A 17,628-nucleotide genomic window follows, 5' to 3' on the forward strand; every position below is an offset into this window, starting at 1 on the left:
ACCTTTTTGAACACATCCGGAATGTTTGGCCAACACCTTCAAAGGTCACCCACTGAACAGATTTCCTTGTAAAAGGTTAACACCAGTTTTTTTTAAATGGCAGCTACTGAGAATCCACTGTTAGAACAGAGTTACAGAGTTGCCAACATTCTATGATTGCCCTCAGTTGTTCCAGATAAAGATGAATTTAAGCTTACCAGAAAAGAATTTGTTTTTTTATTCTGTGCACTTGACTATAATTCAAGAGGAAATATGATTCTGACTGATCAATAAGAATCAATAATCTGAAGAAGAGTTTCTCTTCTTTCCAATTATTGGTAAAGCCATCATTCCAATAGGATTGACCAATGGCAGAAACAGGATGACTGTGGGTGGGAATAAATGTTGATGTTGCCAACCAAGAAAAGGATTTTCAACATTTTGCCTTGGAACAGTTTATAAACTGAGCAGCTGAAGCACAGGTGTTAATGCTGAAAGTGCAAAGTTGAGCTTTAAATTCTGGCTTAAAATGCTATTAAGCAATCAATCTCACAACTGGAATAAACATCACAAAATAGATTTTTAAGCAAGTCATTCACCTGCTAAAATATTTGAAATTAGAGAAAGTAAACTGAGTGATTTGTTTAAAGTAAGAACAAGAGATCTCCATAATCTACCTTCTCTTTCTTCCTCAATTTGCGTCATCCTTAATTCCATGACAGTCCTCTCGTCTTTGGCATGGCTCCGCGCCGACTCAGAAACCATTTCTTGCCATTCAATTAGGCGGCTCTGCAGTTCCTCTGCACTTCCAGATTCACTTGTCTACAGAGACATCACACACGTCATCATCCACTCATCTAAATGGGCAATTAGATCCATATTGATGCAGACAGGAACACAAGAATGTGGTCATTAGCTAAAACAGTAATGATTCTGTATGTTTGCACCCCGGGCATATTCTGTAAGTATTATAGAAAGTTAATTCTAGGTTTAGAATGATGCAGTGTGAGATGATTTAGAATGAGTGATGTGTGCGTGCGCGTATATTTATGTACGTGTATATATATGAAACTTATTAGCAAACACTAAGTCCTCACCATTTTAAATTGACGTGGTCAAGAAAAAGACTTGAAATCAAAATCATCAGGATTTGAATCCAAATTTTCAAATGCTTCAATGCAAACCGTAACTCAAACAACAGACAACCTTCTCATCTCAGGAATCAGACTTGTCAATATACTTCCAGAGTTCTTCATAATATTATGGTTATTTTAAAAAATAATTAGTAGTAAAACTCTTCAAAGTAACTCATTTAAATTAGAAGTCTTGGAATCCTCCACAATTTCCTCAACCACATGAACTATATGGCTATTTAAGATCCAAAATACGTGATTATGCATATAGAAATCATCTCGTGTGGAAATTAGCCCCCAACCCATAAATACAGACAGCAAGCCAGGAAATGAGGATGGCAACAGAAGGGAAGGGCAAAAGGAAACTTACTTAATATCCTAGTTGAGAAAAAAACTAATAAGCAATAAAATACATCAATTTAAAATAATTTATTGGCACAATTTGAGGCTACTGAATCCATGCTGAATATGCATGGAATAAAGGACTGTAATATAGGCAAATAAAATGCAACACAAAGAAGCCTCCCAACCTGGGAAGTTGCTCGTTTGGCAACTTGTTCTAGATCTGCTTGCATTTTCTGTTGTTGCTCCTCATACAATTCCAATTTTGCTAGAAGCTCCTCTGTAACAAAACACATACCACCATGTAAGTATTGATTTGAATTATTACTTGCATCCTGCATATACGAGTAGTAAAAATCTTTACATCTCCATCTAAATGTGCAATGTAATTTATAGTAATTTATAATAAATAATATGTACAACAGGATAGTCAATATAACAACAGAATTAACCAGTCCGACGGCCTGGTGGAAGCTGTCCTGGACACTGTTGGTCCTGGCTTTTATGCTGCGGTACTATATCCCAGGTTGCAGCAGCTGTAAGTTTGAGGTTGGGGTGACTCAGACCCCCAATGATGCTTCCAGCCCTTTTTACACACCTGTCTTTGTAAATATCCCGAGTAGTGGGAAGTTCACATCTGCAGATGCACTGGGCTGTCCTCACCTGTCTCTGCAGAGACCTGCAATTGATGAAAGTACAGTTCCCATACCAGGCAGTAATGCAGCCAGTTAGGATGCTCTCAGTTGTGTCCCTATAGAAAGTCGTTAGGATTTGGGAGCTCATCCAAACTTCCTCAACCGTCTGAAGTGAAAGAAGTGCTATTGTGCCTTTTTCACCACACAGCTGGTATGTACAGACCACGTGAGAGAGAAGGAACATAATATAATTGAAGTCATACCAGCCAACATACCATTTTGTGCCTTAAAATCTTGTAGACAATTCACTTCCTGTTGTAGTTCTCCTTTCTCTTCTTCCAATTCAACCACTCTGTTTTTGAGGGCCAAATACTCTTGATAAGAAACTCCAGTCTGGGTAGAAATAAATATGGCTTTGACTATAATTGTTTAAAACCAAAGGAATTTCTACTCAATGATAGCCACAATTCAAATCAAAAGAAATTAAATATTTTCCAAGTCATCTTTACATGCTTAATATTTGCACCACTGCTAACCTGACCCTATCTCAACTATTTTATAGATCACTTTTCCTGCATGCTTGCATCAATTCCATGTCATTCACTCATGAGGAAAACACTTGTAACTAAACCAGGCAATAACTACACTCTGTAAGACCAAAGAAAAGGAATATCTAATACATTGAAGAGAATGGTAATTAAATGAAGGAGAACAGAATAGTAGGTTATGCCCATAGAGTTAAATGAAAGGGAGTAAAAGGAACTTAATATGAAACTATAATCAAATGAAAATTTCAGTTTGGTCTATACAGGCTGTTGCGGTGCTATTCAACCTAGCATTAAGAGCAATGAGTGAGTGAAAGAAGTTTAGATCCTAGGAAAGCATTCCTTCATACTGCTAAAAAGTATCCACAGGTTACAGAACCTGCAGTAGAAAAAATGGCATTTCCCACAATGCTTCAACTGTGCATGGAATACTATTAAACTAACTTATAAGATTAAGTCTTTTCACCTGTCTAGGAAAATTACAAACAGATTGATCTCAGTCACTAGGTACCAGGTTTTTTTTCATTTGTGTTACCTGTGCATTTTTCAGATCCTCTTCAACCTGCTTGATTTTTGACTTGGACCAAGCTTTCATTTTCAAGAATTTGGCCTCAGACTTAGCAGCCTCTTCTGTTTTAAGCTTCACTTGTTCTTTAAAAGAATTAAAATAAACACAGTGATATGAATTCCATGGCCAAATAAACTACTTCACATCTCTAGCTGGCAGTTCAGAACAATCAATGAAAAATCAGAGGAGTTCAACTATTTACCTGCAGTTCAGGCCATAAAATATCAATGTAATTCCTACAGTTCAGTAAATAAGAAACAAAGTCAGTTTTGAAGTGGTGACCTAAAGAACAATTACCCTTTGCAAAATATCTACTTCTGGAAAAAAATATTTTAATTTCATCACAAGCATGTTTCAAAATCCTCACAACAAAAGGATTTATCAAAATAATTCAAAACTCTTATTCTGAAGTACATTTTAACATAGCATATATCATAATACATTAAATTATGATAGGCATAAATAATGGTAGTCTTTTTACCTAAGGTGGAAATGTCAAATACAGAGCACAATTTTAAGGTAAGCTGAGGTAAGTTTAAAGATTTGCAAGACTGTTTTTTTTAAAAAAAGAGTTTCAAGTGCCTGGATTACCAAGAAGGCGTTAGACGTAGATAGCAATGCTTCAAAGGCATTTAGACCAATGAACAAACAAGGAATGTGGACAATGAGCAGGAAAATGAAATTTAGATTGGCACTGTAGACAACACGGAAAAGGTGGGCTAAAAGGCCTCCTCCTACACCATACTACGCTTAAAAAAAACTTTATTTGATACTTTTATCTTTAATTGCACGTGCAGTGTAATTTTTGATTATTTCATTCTTTAGTTATTTCTAAGTTTGACTAATTGTTTTTTTTAATTTTGCTGAGAATTTTCAAGTTGTTGACTCACTCAAATGGCTAGGGAATACAAGCGTCTCGCTTAAAACAAAACTACTGACAAATATCAGAAAAGGGGAAGTTCTCACTACTGCAAGAGCTGTAGCTACAGTACTAACCACAAATTCAAGGCATTTTAACACTCACATTAATGCCATCAGAACAAACAATAATTGTTAAACCTGGGCAGCACATAACTTTGAATTATGACTACTATTTGTCAGTTACCCTTTTCTATGCTGGATGTGCTTAATAATTTAAAATGATTTTGTGTGAAAACTACAGGTAAAGGGGAAACGTGATTACATAATGGAAGATAAATGACAAGAAAAATTGGAGAAAAGCGAAGGCATTTGATTTGATGACTGCTCATGGCAACAAATTGACATTAAGGATTGATCTAAATAAGGCAAGCCAATGATTCTGTCTCTTTTCTCTCTCCTGTTGATCTCCTTGGCCCCATTACATCTCTTTCCCCTTTCCATCTGCCTGTCACCCATATATTCCTCCCACAGCTTTCCCTTTCCTTTAATCCAGGTTCCACCTTACTCTTCTATCAGATTCCAACATTGTCAGCCCTGTCTCACCTTTGTTCATCACATCTCAGCTTCTGCCCTATTCCTGTTCTCCTAGCCTCTATCTGCCCTATTCCTGTTCTCCTACCCTCTATCTGCCCTATTCCTGTTCTCCTACCCTCTATCTGCCCTATTCCTGTTCTCCTACCCTATCTGCCCTATTCCTGTTCTCCTACCCTCTATCTGCCCTATTCCTGTTCTCCTATCCTCTATCTGCCCTATTCCTGTTCTCCTCTTCTCTATCTGCTCTATTCCTGTTCTCCTATCCTCTATCTGCCCGTCATCCCTCCTCACCTGCAACCATCCATCACCTGCTAGTTTTTGCTCTTCCCTTTCCCCTCCATTGTTTTATACTGGCAATGTCCTTTCAACTTTTCAGTAAATTTGCACTTATGCTGACACCCAAGTGTACCAAATTGCCTACCAGCCAATGAAGTATTTGTCAAGTATATCCACTAACAAACTATGGGAATAACAGCAGTCAAATCACATACAGCAAAGTCCCACGAAGGAAATGATCATGACAAGGCCATCTGGCAAAAATACAAATTAAATAACATGCTCTGCATAAAGTCAACTACATTGCTCCAATGCTACAATATTTTGAGGCAAGCCTACTTACTGTAATGTAAAGAAAAATTAGAGTGGAAAATCAATGGCCTACCAAACAATCAACATGTTAATTTTGAGTAATTACCTTCCAATTCTTCAATCTTTCGTTTAATGGCACTGTCCGTTGTACCAGTTGCCTCAAGTGTCACAGGAACCTCATCACAAAGCTGTGAATCCCTTAACTGTTTCTGTAGCCGTAAATTATATTGCTCCTTCTGAGATATTTCTTCTTCATGTTTCACCCCAATATCATGCAACTCAGCGTTGTGTTTCTCTTCCATATTTTTCAACTCTGCCTCATGTCGCTCCATCAGATCTCTGACCTGGGCTCTCATAACATGCTTTTCAGCGTTAAGCTTTGCCTCAAGGTTGTCCTTTTCTAACTGAAGCAGCTTCATCTTTTCAATCATCTCCTGAAAAATTCAAAAGAGGAAAGTTAGACTAAAAGCAATTTTATGAATCTTACATTTAAAATAATGCAGCTTTCCAAAGTAACAGTAAATGTTTGAAATCAGTAAGTCAATCAGATAAGCAAGAAAAAATGAATCTGTCAGAAAATAGTACAGCACAGTATAAGCCCTTAATCCCAAAATGTCACACTGGCCCTTTACCCTACTCTAAAATCAATCTATTCTTTTCCTTCCACAAAGCCCTCTATTTTTCTCGCATCCACATGACTATCTGAAAGTCCCTTAAATGTCCCTAATATACCTGACTCAACTACCACCCCTGGAAGCGTATTCCACAACCCTAAGGCTGTGCAAAAAGCTTACCTCTGTCCCACCGTACCTTCCTTCAAAAATGGAAAGTTACGCCCCCTTATATTACCCATTTCCACCCAGGAAAAAGGTCTCCCTCCCTCCGTCCACCATATCTATGCATCTTACTTTAAATAGATTTATTGTCATCTTTCATTCTCCGTCACTCCTAAAAGAAAAGCCCTTAGTTGTCAAAATTAATATCAAATACTGATAATGTCTAAAGCAGTTGCAGGGAAAGCGAAGAACAATATGATCAGATCAATATGTTGTACTATAATCTGAAGTTTATACATTGTTAACAACTAATAGCATATCACTCCTGATCTTGGTCACAACTGTAATTATTTCGTGATACAGATCCACAGTGCCAGCTAGCTGCCATAACTAGACATTACAGTGCTCCAAACTTCCGCTAACACTCTATGCTATAATCGGACTGAATAGACACTTTCATTACTTACACATACAAAGAAAAGAATTCAATCATTTTTTGTTTATGAATTTGTTGAAATGGTTCCCCCTACTTTAAACTAATTTCAGTGCGGGTTGCAACAGAATCACTTAGCTAGCAAAATGCAAACATCTTTCCCTTTAATATTAGCTTCACAGAACAGCAAGTAATAATTTCCTTACCTTTATTTGCTGGTCCCTCACATCGAGCTCTTTCTGCAGAACATCTACAACTTGAGTCCTTCCCAACAATACTTCTTCCTTTTCATGCAGCTTTTGCTTGAGAGCTTTCAACAACTGAAACAATGAATTAACTGAGTGATAAATAACTGCAAAAGTAACAAAAATTCCAACACAAAAAGGGAATTCTCACACAAACAACAATAATTGTGCCTTTTTGCCACACCTCAGAATTAAAGGAATTAAAATGTATTAATTAAGTTGGGGGTAAAATCTTTAGTTCACATTCCTTAATATCTATAGTCGGCCCTCCTTATCCACGGGGGATTGGTTCCGGGAACCCCCCCCGGATACCAAAATTCACGGATGCTGGTCCGTTATATAGTGGCGTAATATTTGCATATAACCTACGTACTTCCTCCCATATACTTTGTCGTCTCTAGATTACTTATACCACCTAATACAACGGAAATGCTATGTAAATAGTTGTTACACTGTCTTATTGACAAGAAAAAAAAGACTGCATGTTTCTTCTGCTCACAACGCAAGCAGTGAACAAACGAGACGCGAGGCGAACAATGATCAAACAACGAGTAAAACTTGTAATACCTGTACAGTAGTTGTTACACTGTCTTACTTATGGAATGAGGATGCTTTGGAGAAAACTCAATAATACTAAAGTCAGGAACTGCGGAGGTTGACGGCTGAGGATCTTCAAGCGTTGAACGTCGAGACTTCAGAATTGCAGATGCTTTAGTTAGAAACATTGTTATAGGAAGCCGTCTCTTCTTTCTCTTTGCATCATCAAACAAATCTTGCAGTGGTTGTAGGCATGTTGTTATCCCTAGGGTGACACGGAGGCTTCGTTCCATCAAAGGATCATATCCTTTAACACTTGCGCCTGGTGAAAAACTGCTGCAAATGTTTCAACTGTTCAAATTGATGGTTCTGCCTTCTCTAAATCTTCTTCATCATCATCTGTAGAGGCTTTCAGCAGATCTTCAGAGTTCCTCGTTGGTAAGGATATCCCTATGCTCTTCTATGTGTTCCTCGACATTGTTCTCGATCATGTCAAAGAAGCCTTCCCTGCCAACTTCCCTTGCAACATTCAGGATATCCCTGACTTCTGAATCAATAGTGGGAAAGCCCCTGAAATCACTGACTGCCTCACTCCATAGTGGGTTCTAACATGCATTCACTGTCTCGGGCTTTATGGCGTCTACAGCCTCTGCAATAAGCACAACTACATCTGCAATTGTGAACTTCTTCCATAAATCCATGATGCTGCAGTCAGGGACATACTTTATTGATCCCGAGGGAAACTGGGTCAAGGGCATCACGAATCCTCCCGAAGGTGAGGCAGGTGTAAGTCGCCTTAATGCACTTGATGATGCCTTCATCTAGCAGCTGCTGCAGTGACGTAGTATTAGGAGGCAGGAACATCACTTCCACATTATCATCGGCGAAGCAGAGAGACTGGGGATGGCCGGGAGCATTGTCAATTATGAGGACAGCCCTGAATGGCAGCCCCTTCTCTTCAAGATATTTCTTGACTTCAGGAAGAAAGCACTGGTGGAACCATTCCAAGAACAAGATCGCTGTCATCCAAGCTTTCTTGTTGTGTTGCCAGAACAAGGGGAGGCAATTTTTGTTTTTGCTCTTAAGGGCCCGGGGGTTGTTTGCTCGGTAGACGAGTCCTGGCTTGATCATGTGACCAGCTGCATTGCCACACAGCACCAGAGTAAGGCGATCTTTCCAGGCCTTGAACCACGGGGCCTGCTGGGCATTCTTATGGATGTAGGTACGATTGGGCATCTTCTTCCAGAACACGCCCTTTTCATCACAATTGAAGACCTGCTCTGGAAGGTAGCCTTTCTCTTCTATGAGATTCTTGAGCTCCTCTGAGAACATTGCTGCAGCTTCGGCATTAGCCAATGCTCCCATGATCTTTACGTTCTTCAGGCTGTAGCACTTTACATAGCCAGCCAGCCATCCCTTACTAGCCTTAAATTCTTTTCTCTCGCTCCCGTCAACCCCATCACAGTAGTACTCATACAGATTAAGAGCTTTTTCAAGTATAATTTGGTCATCAACAGGGATATGCTTCTAGCCCAGGGATGGGCAAACTTTTTGACTTGTGGGCCACAAAGGGTTCTAAAATTTGACAGGGGGGCCGGACCAGGAGCAGATGGACGGAGTGTTTTAGTAATACACCTCATAACAGAAAATAAAATATCATGGGATATGTAGAAAACATGTGCTTTAATTTCAATTGAAAATGAACAAATGCATTACAACAAAATATCTGTCTTTGAAGTCCCATGGTATTTAGCTATTTATTGAAATGACTTTTAAAACACTGAAAATTAAATGAATAAAATACAGCTTTTTTTAATAGTAAGTTATTATTTTAAAGCACTGAAAATTCTGTTATCCTTCAAGATATTATCATCATCACTCTCCTCCTGACTGTCTTTATTTCAAAAACGGTAGGAGATGCAGGTCTACTTGTCCTGCTCCTTCTTATTCAATTGTCCCCTGTGCCAAAACTCAACAACGACCAGCACAAGGACAGAACAGTGACAGCGTGCCAGTATGCGGAGCGCGTTATTTGATCTGGAGCGCATTTTTTATTTTGAGAACGTATGTGCACCTGTGCACTACTCATGTCCATCACTTAACAAAAATGACATGTAACATGTAAGGCTTATTAAAAAAAAATATTTTCAAATGCATTTTTTACATAACACAACGAAGAAACTTATTTTTAATTTCAGTGGGAACAGTGTTGTTGGTCTCCCTTTTTAGCCAGCGCATCAAAGTCTGGATTTAGTTTTGTTGTGGCGATTCTCAGGATGGATCTGAGGTGTTGGTCAGTTAACTTGGATCTGTGGCTGGCTTTGTTGATGTTCATGACGCTGAACACCTGTTCACACAAATAGGTCGAGCCGAACAAAGAGTAAAGCGCAGATGTGGAGTAATACGCTGCACCTCAACAAAGGTCAATGTATATAGAGTGCGTCATCTATTGGGAAAACGCCAGAATTGTGGGGAAAAAACGTTAACAAGGTTTATTAATATAATTTCATCAAGTTCTGCGGGCCGGATTAAAAAGCATATGGCCCCCGGGCCGTAGTTTGCCCATGCCTGTTCTAGTCTCTAGCCATATGTCCTCCAGCCATACACTTAATGTTTTTTCAGTCTTCACAAGCAATTTATCACGAATCAGAGAGACCATTCTTGCCATTGTAGGGGCAGCACTTACACTTCCACAAATTTCAGCTTCTTTCTGCTTTATTGTGTGAATGCTCGATTCGTTCTTACCGACCCTACGGCCCACTTCGGAAAGCGACATGCCACTTTTCAAAATGGTCTAATATTTCTACTTTCTCGGCGAGAGATAGCACTTTACGCTCCCTCTTAGCCTTTGAGGAATTGCTTTGACCACCAAATTGCTTTTTAGGAGTCATTTTTTCACAGGAACAAAATAGCACATGAACAAGACGCAAGACAAATAATGCTTGAACAAGTCATGAGAGAGTACTTCCGGGTTTTCTCGATCCGTGGTTGGTTGAATTTGCGCATACAGAATCCGCGGATAAGGAGGGCCGACTGTACTTACCAAGTTACATCAATCTGCTCTCTAACTTGATAAAGTAGCTTATGCTGTAATGTCAATAAAGAAGAGTTTGTCCATTTGTTTGATCAACAGTATTGTCTCGCATAAAGATGCTTTAAATGTTTACCAATCAAAAACATATGACTGCAACTGTTGAAATTCATGTGTAAAAGTAAACTGGACAAAAAAAGTGATGCTGTAGATGAGGGGATATTTCATAAGATTCACCAGTCTTCATTGAGAGAAACTGGAATTAATTCATACACCACAGTAACACCCATGTGCAGAACACATTGTGTGCATAAAGAAAATACTCATGCAACTCCACAATAGCAAAAATACAATTGGATACACAAACACTATGTATACATGGCAACTTTTCTTGGCAACAGTTCAGTAGTTCAGCTGACAACTTTTCAAGACAATCATTTGTACAGATCAGATATGTATCTCTAAAACAAAATTAATCTCCCCTATATGGTTAAGGCAAAAGAAACAGATTAAAGTGAAAAATAAGTAAGAGACCGGGCATTAAAGTACTGCATTGCTTCATCATTTTACAGGAGTGAACTCTTATTTTTAAACAGTGACCTCTGGTTTCTACAAGTAGTAACATCTTGTCTTCATCCAACATGTCATGATCTCGCAGATTATATATTCTAAATCAAAAATTTAATGCATTGACTTGCTGCCAGTTTAATGCTGAAAGCATATTTACCTGGTCAAGATCAGCACTGGCATCTGATTTAGCAGCCACAAGAAAGAGCTCCTGTTCATGTTTCTGTATCTGTTCAATGAGCTGATTCTCCTTTGCTTGAATCATTTCCTGAAACACACATATCTGAAAGAAAAAAATCCATGATGAGGTTACAATAAAAGGGATAAGTTCTGATGATATGAGTTACACCAAAGAGCACAATGACCAGTATACACAGTCAAGCAAGCTATTTGTGTTGAATAACTCAGCACCGACTTTGCAATAGCAGAATCTTTCTCTATCAATACCGTCCATTAAATCAATTAGTTGCATGCCAAAAACCAAGGAAATGTACTCCAGACATTTAACACTATTAATTCCAAGTGTAAACAAACCCTGATAATTATGCGCAAAGTGCAAATGATATCTGATCAGCTGTGAGCAAAAGTAACCCAGGGCAAATTCTCTTATTTTTTTCAAGCTGAGCAGTCAATCATACTAAAGAATTAGAATACACAAACCAAGAAAAATATGTACTAAATTAACTGAAACAAAAACATAAGAATTAGGCCAAAGTTGACATTTTCAAACCTGTTGTATTTTCAAATATTTGTGAGAGAATTATAAGTTATGCATATAAATGAGCTTATTTTTCAAGGATATATTGCTAAATAGAGATTTTGACTTTGTATACAGTTTAAAAAAGAACATATTATATCATGCTTGGCACTTTTACTGCAAGAGTTTAAATTTTCATCATTAAAATCAATTACCCACAATTCCAATAAGGATGGATTCAAAACAGCAATATTTGTCAGGGTGGGTTACAGAAAAACCTCTATGTTATCGCCAATATCATAATAAAGTAACATCAAACAGCTGACCATAAAGTAGCCTCATGTTAAAATTAAATGATGAACAGTAACACCTTCAAAAACAGAGGCAGATTTCAATGCATCATTCAAGCTGCAAAAACAAATGAAAAATTGTACTTCAATTACTGAATACTTGCACTCACATTTTTCATGTACATTGCTTCTTTCTCTTCATACTGAATTCTCTCTTTGTTCAGCTGGTCTTTCAGAACGGTTGCTTGTTCCTGGAGAAGGCTGAACTTTTCTTCACTCTCTTCTACCTTTCTGGTCAGACTATGAACCATTGACTGCAGGTCACTGATAGATGTTTCTTGCATTTCATCCTGTTGCACCTAAAAGAAAAAGAGTAGAGTTTACAATATAGATCATGTAGATTATATTTGATAATATCCACAGTATGGGTGGCAAGGTGGAGATCCGTCTCTCCCAAAGGAGGTGTAAGGCATTCCTTCCCTCCACTTGCCTGTGAGTCACCCTTGGGCAAGGGTTAGATGATTCGCTGATCAGTCACCTGAAGCCATGGGAGCAGGTGGCTGATGATCATATGAGCAGCTGGTGTGTATCCTAAGACCTTAAGATACAGGAGCAGAAGTAAGCCATTCAGCCCATTGAGTCTACTCTGTCATTCAATCATGGGTTGATCTGATTTTTCCAGTTAACCCCTGCCACCCCCCTGCCTTCTCCTGACACCCTTTGATACCCTGGCTAATCAAGAAACTATCTCTCCCTTAAATGCACCCAATGATTTGGCCTCCACAGCCACTCGTGGCAACAAGTTCCACAGATTTACCACCCTCTGACTAGAGTAGTTTCTCCACATCTCTGTTCTAAATGGACACCCTTCAATCCTGAAATCGTACTCTCTTGTCCTAAACTCCCCTACCATGAGAAATAACTTTGCCATATCTAATCTGTTCAGGCCTTTTAACATTTGGAATGTTTCTATGAGATCGCTCCTTCATTCTCCTGAACTCCAGGAAATACAGCCCAAGAGCTGCCAGACGTTCCTCATATGGTAACCTTTTCATTCCTGGAATCATTCTTGTGAATCTTCTCTGAACCCTCTCCAATATAATTTCTAAAATAAGGAGCCCAGAACTGCACACAATACTCCAAGTATGGTCTCACGAGTGCTTTATAAAGCCTCAACATCACATCCCTGCTCTTATATTCTACACATTCGCCTTCTTCACCACCAACTCAACCTGGAGGTTAATCTTTAGGGTATCCTGCACAAGAACTCCCAAGTCCCTTTGCATCTCTGCAGTTTGAATTTTCTCCCCATCTAAATAATAGTCTGCCCATTTATTTCTTCCACCAAAGTGCATGACCATACACTTTCCAACATATCACAAGCCCTGGTTATGCAATCACTGACGCCTGGCAGACAATCTCATAAAAGTATCGATAATGGCTGGGATTACCTGTCTTGTAAAGCCACTGCCCAAAAGAAGGCAATGGCAGGCTCTGTCTGTAGAAAAACTTGCCAAGAACAATTGTGGTCATAAGACCACAACTGCTTATGTCATATGACACAGCACATAATGTGGTGATGATGTTGATATCTACAGTAACTACCACATTTGGACTAAAATATATCACTGCAGATGTCTATATATGCCAGACTTGTCAAACCATAATGAAAGTAAAGGCAAGTTTGAAAGCAACTTTGTACAAATATACAGTTACGATAATTATGGACAAAGTAGCTGACATGCAAAAGTTGTAATTCTCACAATATTATAGTTTATTTCAACAGGTGGAGAATTAGATATTTCACAATCTAACCTCATGAAGTTGTCTGCTGTCTTTTAACATGCTTCATAAGTTTCCCTTGGGTTGATGCTACGAAAGTACAATGTGTCATCACTATAAGACTATGAAACTGGATATTTCTTTTAGTTTTCTATACACCTATTTTCTTTCATTGTTTGTTTCCTTTACCTCTTAATCATTATTCCCCAAAGTGCTATTTTTCCATTATTTATAATTTCATTTGATAACTTATTTTCCATAAACTCCATTAACTTATTTTCCATTAGTTCCAGATTACTTTTTAGCTTTTGGCTTGACCATATCTAAAAATTCTCTTCAATACTCAAACAACACTTTCCTTTAACCTTTAACATACTGAAAACCTCTTATATAGATTGAACATTGGCTGTCAAGGTTATGTTTTATGTGATGCGACTGGATCTTGACTATCTTCAAATACAAAACAAAATTTCACTCAAATGTACACAGCAATTAAACCAGAAATCTAAATACCACACAGCCTATGTTAATAACGTGCAGTCACTCAGCTGGTTACAAACAGAAAGTAAATTTACTTGAATTAAATTTAATATCATATTTAAATAAACTGCCATAGCAAATTTCTGTTAAGGTTCACCTTATTTTCTTCACCAGGCTGAATTATTTGTTGAGATGCATGACCGGAAGCAGTAGCTAGCTGCAGCTCAATAATGTATGCTTCTTTCTCAGCCAGTTTCATATCCTTCTCAGCAAGCATCACATCCATTTCAGCACCATGTTTCAATTGGGCTTCCAGCTCTGCAAGCTACAAATCAAAAATAACAAACATAAATATAGAAAAATACAAAAAGATTCATCCATTGAGATCTTTAAGCCTGTTTTGCCATCCAATGACAGTCCTTAATGCCTTATTCATTCTCTCTCTCTCTCTCTCTCTCTCTCTATAACTTTTAATGCTTTTTGTATATGGAAATCTATTTATCGTGGGCTTAAAATACATTCCAACAGACTCAAAAATTCCATCCTGGTGTCGCAAGATTAGTCAATGGACCCCCTTGTATGATAGAGGGACTGCAGATCAATCTACATTGTCATGGCTGTTTCACTTTATTTGTCTATCTGCACTGTACCTTCTCACTAACAGCAAGAAGAATTGCAAAATGTTTTCCCATTTTAGAACTGCTTTGATGTACTTATATATGGAATGATCCGTTGGATAGCATAGAAACAAAAGTTTTTCAACACGTCTTGGTGCACATGACAGCAATTAACCAATTACCAATTGTGTGTGAAATTGTCAAGTTCCTCATTCTCCAAGTGATTTTTTTTCCCTTACTTGGAAATATCTTACTCTATAACCTGAGACAGTGCCTTCTGTTTTACTCCTTAGTCAAAGGAAACATCCTCCCTCTATCAAACCTGAAAAGCCTAGTCAGAATTTATATGCTTCTTTGAAACTGGAATTAATTAAAGCCCATTTAATCCAATTTCCCCTCATACAACAGCAAAGCGATCGCAGGAAGCAATCTGGTCAAACTTCCTTGCACTCATCCTATGATAAGGACAGCGGATTCCAGTAATTTGGTACACATCAGGACACATTTTGGCCTAATTAAGTGGCTGCTTCAATAAGCTGAAGTTTTATTCAAATAATTAAAAAGGTATAAAAAGGACAAATTACCATTTAACTGTCAGAAATAATGCATTTAAATGAAATACAAAATAAATTAGAACACTATTACTACTACAGTACTATAAAATTGCATATTAGTTATCAACAGAATTCATCCAATGTACGCTGCTGTGTTCTTTTGACTGTAAATGAATGAAGTCACCACAGCTAGTGCAGATAAAGCTTTTTACAATTGTATACTCAAAATTTTCATTGTAACATTCAAGGTGATCGTTGGTACCTTCAAACTCTTCATACATCATAACTGGTTAAAGTTGTGAAGTTGTTTCATTTTCATTCCCACCTATTCTTGGCAACTCTAAGCCTGAATGCTTGAAACCACAATAAGCATACCACTTCTGGATTGTCTTAAAGCTTATTTCTCACCAATTATCAGTGACAAAAATCTGTTTTTTGAACACAAACATAGGTGACTGATGCTATTTCAAAACTATTCCCTCTAAGCATGTTATAGTGTCAAAAAGCCACACAGGTGCACGTGACCTGTCAGCAGTTAGAAATTGTTCAACAACTATGTCCTGTCCCAACTAAGCAGCACAGTGTCCCAAATAAACAAAGGTAATCTCAAATATTTTCTTGATTAGATATTCATCTTTTAGATTTGTCCCAATGAAGTGGCTGCCCAATTAAACAATCGCCCAATTAACCAGAATCCACTGTATATATTTCCATAGGCAGAGATGAAACCTGCACACAATATTCCAGATGTGGTCTCATGAAAGCCCTGTACAATTGTAATAAATCAATCTCAGACCAACATTTCTTGCAATGAAGACTTAAAAACTACATGCTAACGTAACTGTTTGTGCACCTATGATTGATTTCAGCAACTGATGTGCAAAGACAATCAGAACTCCTTGTGCATCAACGATGCCCAATCCATCAATATTTAAGTACCATGCTTTGCTAATTTGCCTACCAAAATGGCTAAGTTCATAACTGTCAGTGCAATACTGTATTTGCCCATTTACTCAAGTCACTTGAATTGCCTTGAATCTTCTATGCATCCTCCGCAAAACTCACTATCCCACTCAATCTCATGCTGTCAGCAAACCTAAAAATAACTTGATTACTGCCTATTGTCTTGTTTATTAATTATTGTACTGTACAATAATTGTACAATTACTGTACTGTTGGCTTGCACTGTTTTATGTACTTTATGTAGTCCCATGTAGGTCTGAAGTCTAGTGTAGTTTTGTGTTGTTTCACATAGTCTAGTGTAGTTTTGTGTTGTTTCTGTAGTCTAGTTTAGTTTTCAGTTGTTTCATGTAGCACAAGGGTCCTGGAGGAACGTTGTTTTGTTTTTACTGCATACTAAACCAGCAGTTATGGTTGAAATGACAACAAAAAGTGACTTGACTTGAGTCCATCAAACACATGACAAGCAGTTGATTTCTGTGCTACCCCACAACTCATTCTTACTCTTGCTACCCTGAAATTGATCCATTCGTTTCCACTCCGTTGATTAGTTTTCAATCCATGCCAGTATATGACCCGAATCATACACATCTCAATTATGTGTGCTAATCTCTTGAGTGGGACTTGATTAATGGCTTTCTGAAATATCGTACTTCGTGATTTGAACAAATCCAACACAAGCAAACCAAGAAATAAATTTTAATGAAAATTTTACCTTGTTCTTTAACTCGGAATCTTTTTTGGCAACCTGTGACTCCAACTCCTCAATCTTTTTCCTCAACATCAAGATTTTACCTCGATTCGCAGCTGCATGTTCCTGTTCACCATCAGTGGATTGCTACATTTAAATAACAAAGGTGGTCAAGTCATCTGTTCTCACAAAATAGCAATATTTATTCCTACAGGCTTCTCTGAAATACTGCTTAAAGCACATTATCTATTTCAAATATGACAATTACACCTAAAATCATAAGGTGATTCACTCATACAACTTAATGTGTACAAGCCATCAGTTACATTCTCCTGACCCGGGTGTTCTTCCCCTATGGCCCCCCAATATGCTTTCTTTAAACACTTATCTAATCTCCATTTGAAAGTTTCTGCTGGATCTGAATCCGTATCTTTTCATTTGGTTCATTCCCAATCTAGTAAAGCATTGTATTAAAAGAGAAATATTTCACATTGTTTCCAATTTTAATTGAGTTCTCTTGTTACCAACCCCGCTGCCATGGAAAGTGTTTCTCCATCAAGTTGTTGTTTATGGATAAATTCAAATATATAGCCATGTCCTCCAAATCTTAAGGATTATAATATTCAATGGAATTTCAAGGAATCTTCAGTTCTTATGGCACACCAGGTCACCATTCGGCATTTTGTTTCCTTCTCAAACATATATCCCTTTTCTCCATGACAA

General features: G+C 37.8%; 1 protein-coding gene across 1 annotated transcript in view; it reads right to left on the reverse strand.

The window, feature by feature from the left end:
- LOC132397382 (golgin subfamily B member 1-like) overlaps positions 1-17,628 on the reverse strand; it is a 97,561-nt gene that overhangs the window by 61,349 nt on the left and 18,584 nt on the right. Inside the window, exons 5-14 of the mRNA XM_059976079.1 lie at positions 16,930-17,052; positions 14,241-14,408; positions 11,992-12,180; positions 10,995-11,117; positions 6,661-6,774; positions 5,352-5,679; positions 3,170-3,285; positions 2,365-2,482; positions 1,643-1,734; positions 657-801 (exon numbers count right to left, since the gene is read on the reverse strand). Coding sequence (XP_059832062.1) covers positions 657-801; positions 1,643-1,734; positions 2,365-2,482; positions 3,170-3,285; positions 5,352-5,679; positions 6,661-6,774; positions 10,995-11,117; positions 11,992-12,180; positions 14,241-14,408; positions 16,930-17,052 — 1,516 coding nt within the window. The remainder of the gene's footprint in view (positions 1-656; positions 802-1,642; positions 1,735-2,364; positions 2,483-3,169; positions 3,286-5,351; positions 5,680-6,660; positions 6,775-10,994; positions 11,118-11,991; positions 12,181-14,240; positions 14,409-16,929; positions 17,053-17,628) is intronic.

Source organism: Hypanus sabinus, chromosome 7 (assembly GCF_030144855.1).
Source record: "Hypanus sabinus isolate sHypSab1 chromosome 7, sHypSab1.hap1, whole genome shotgun sequence".
Classification (NCBI taxonomy): Eukaryota; Metazoa; Chordata; class Chondrichthyes; order Myliobatiformes; family Dasyatidae; genus Hypanus; species Hypanus sabinus.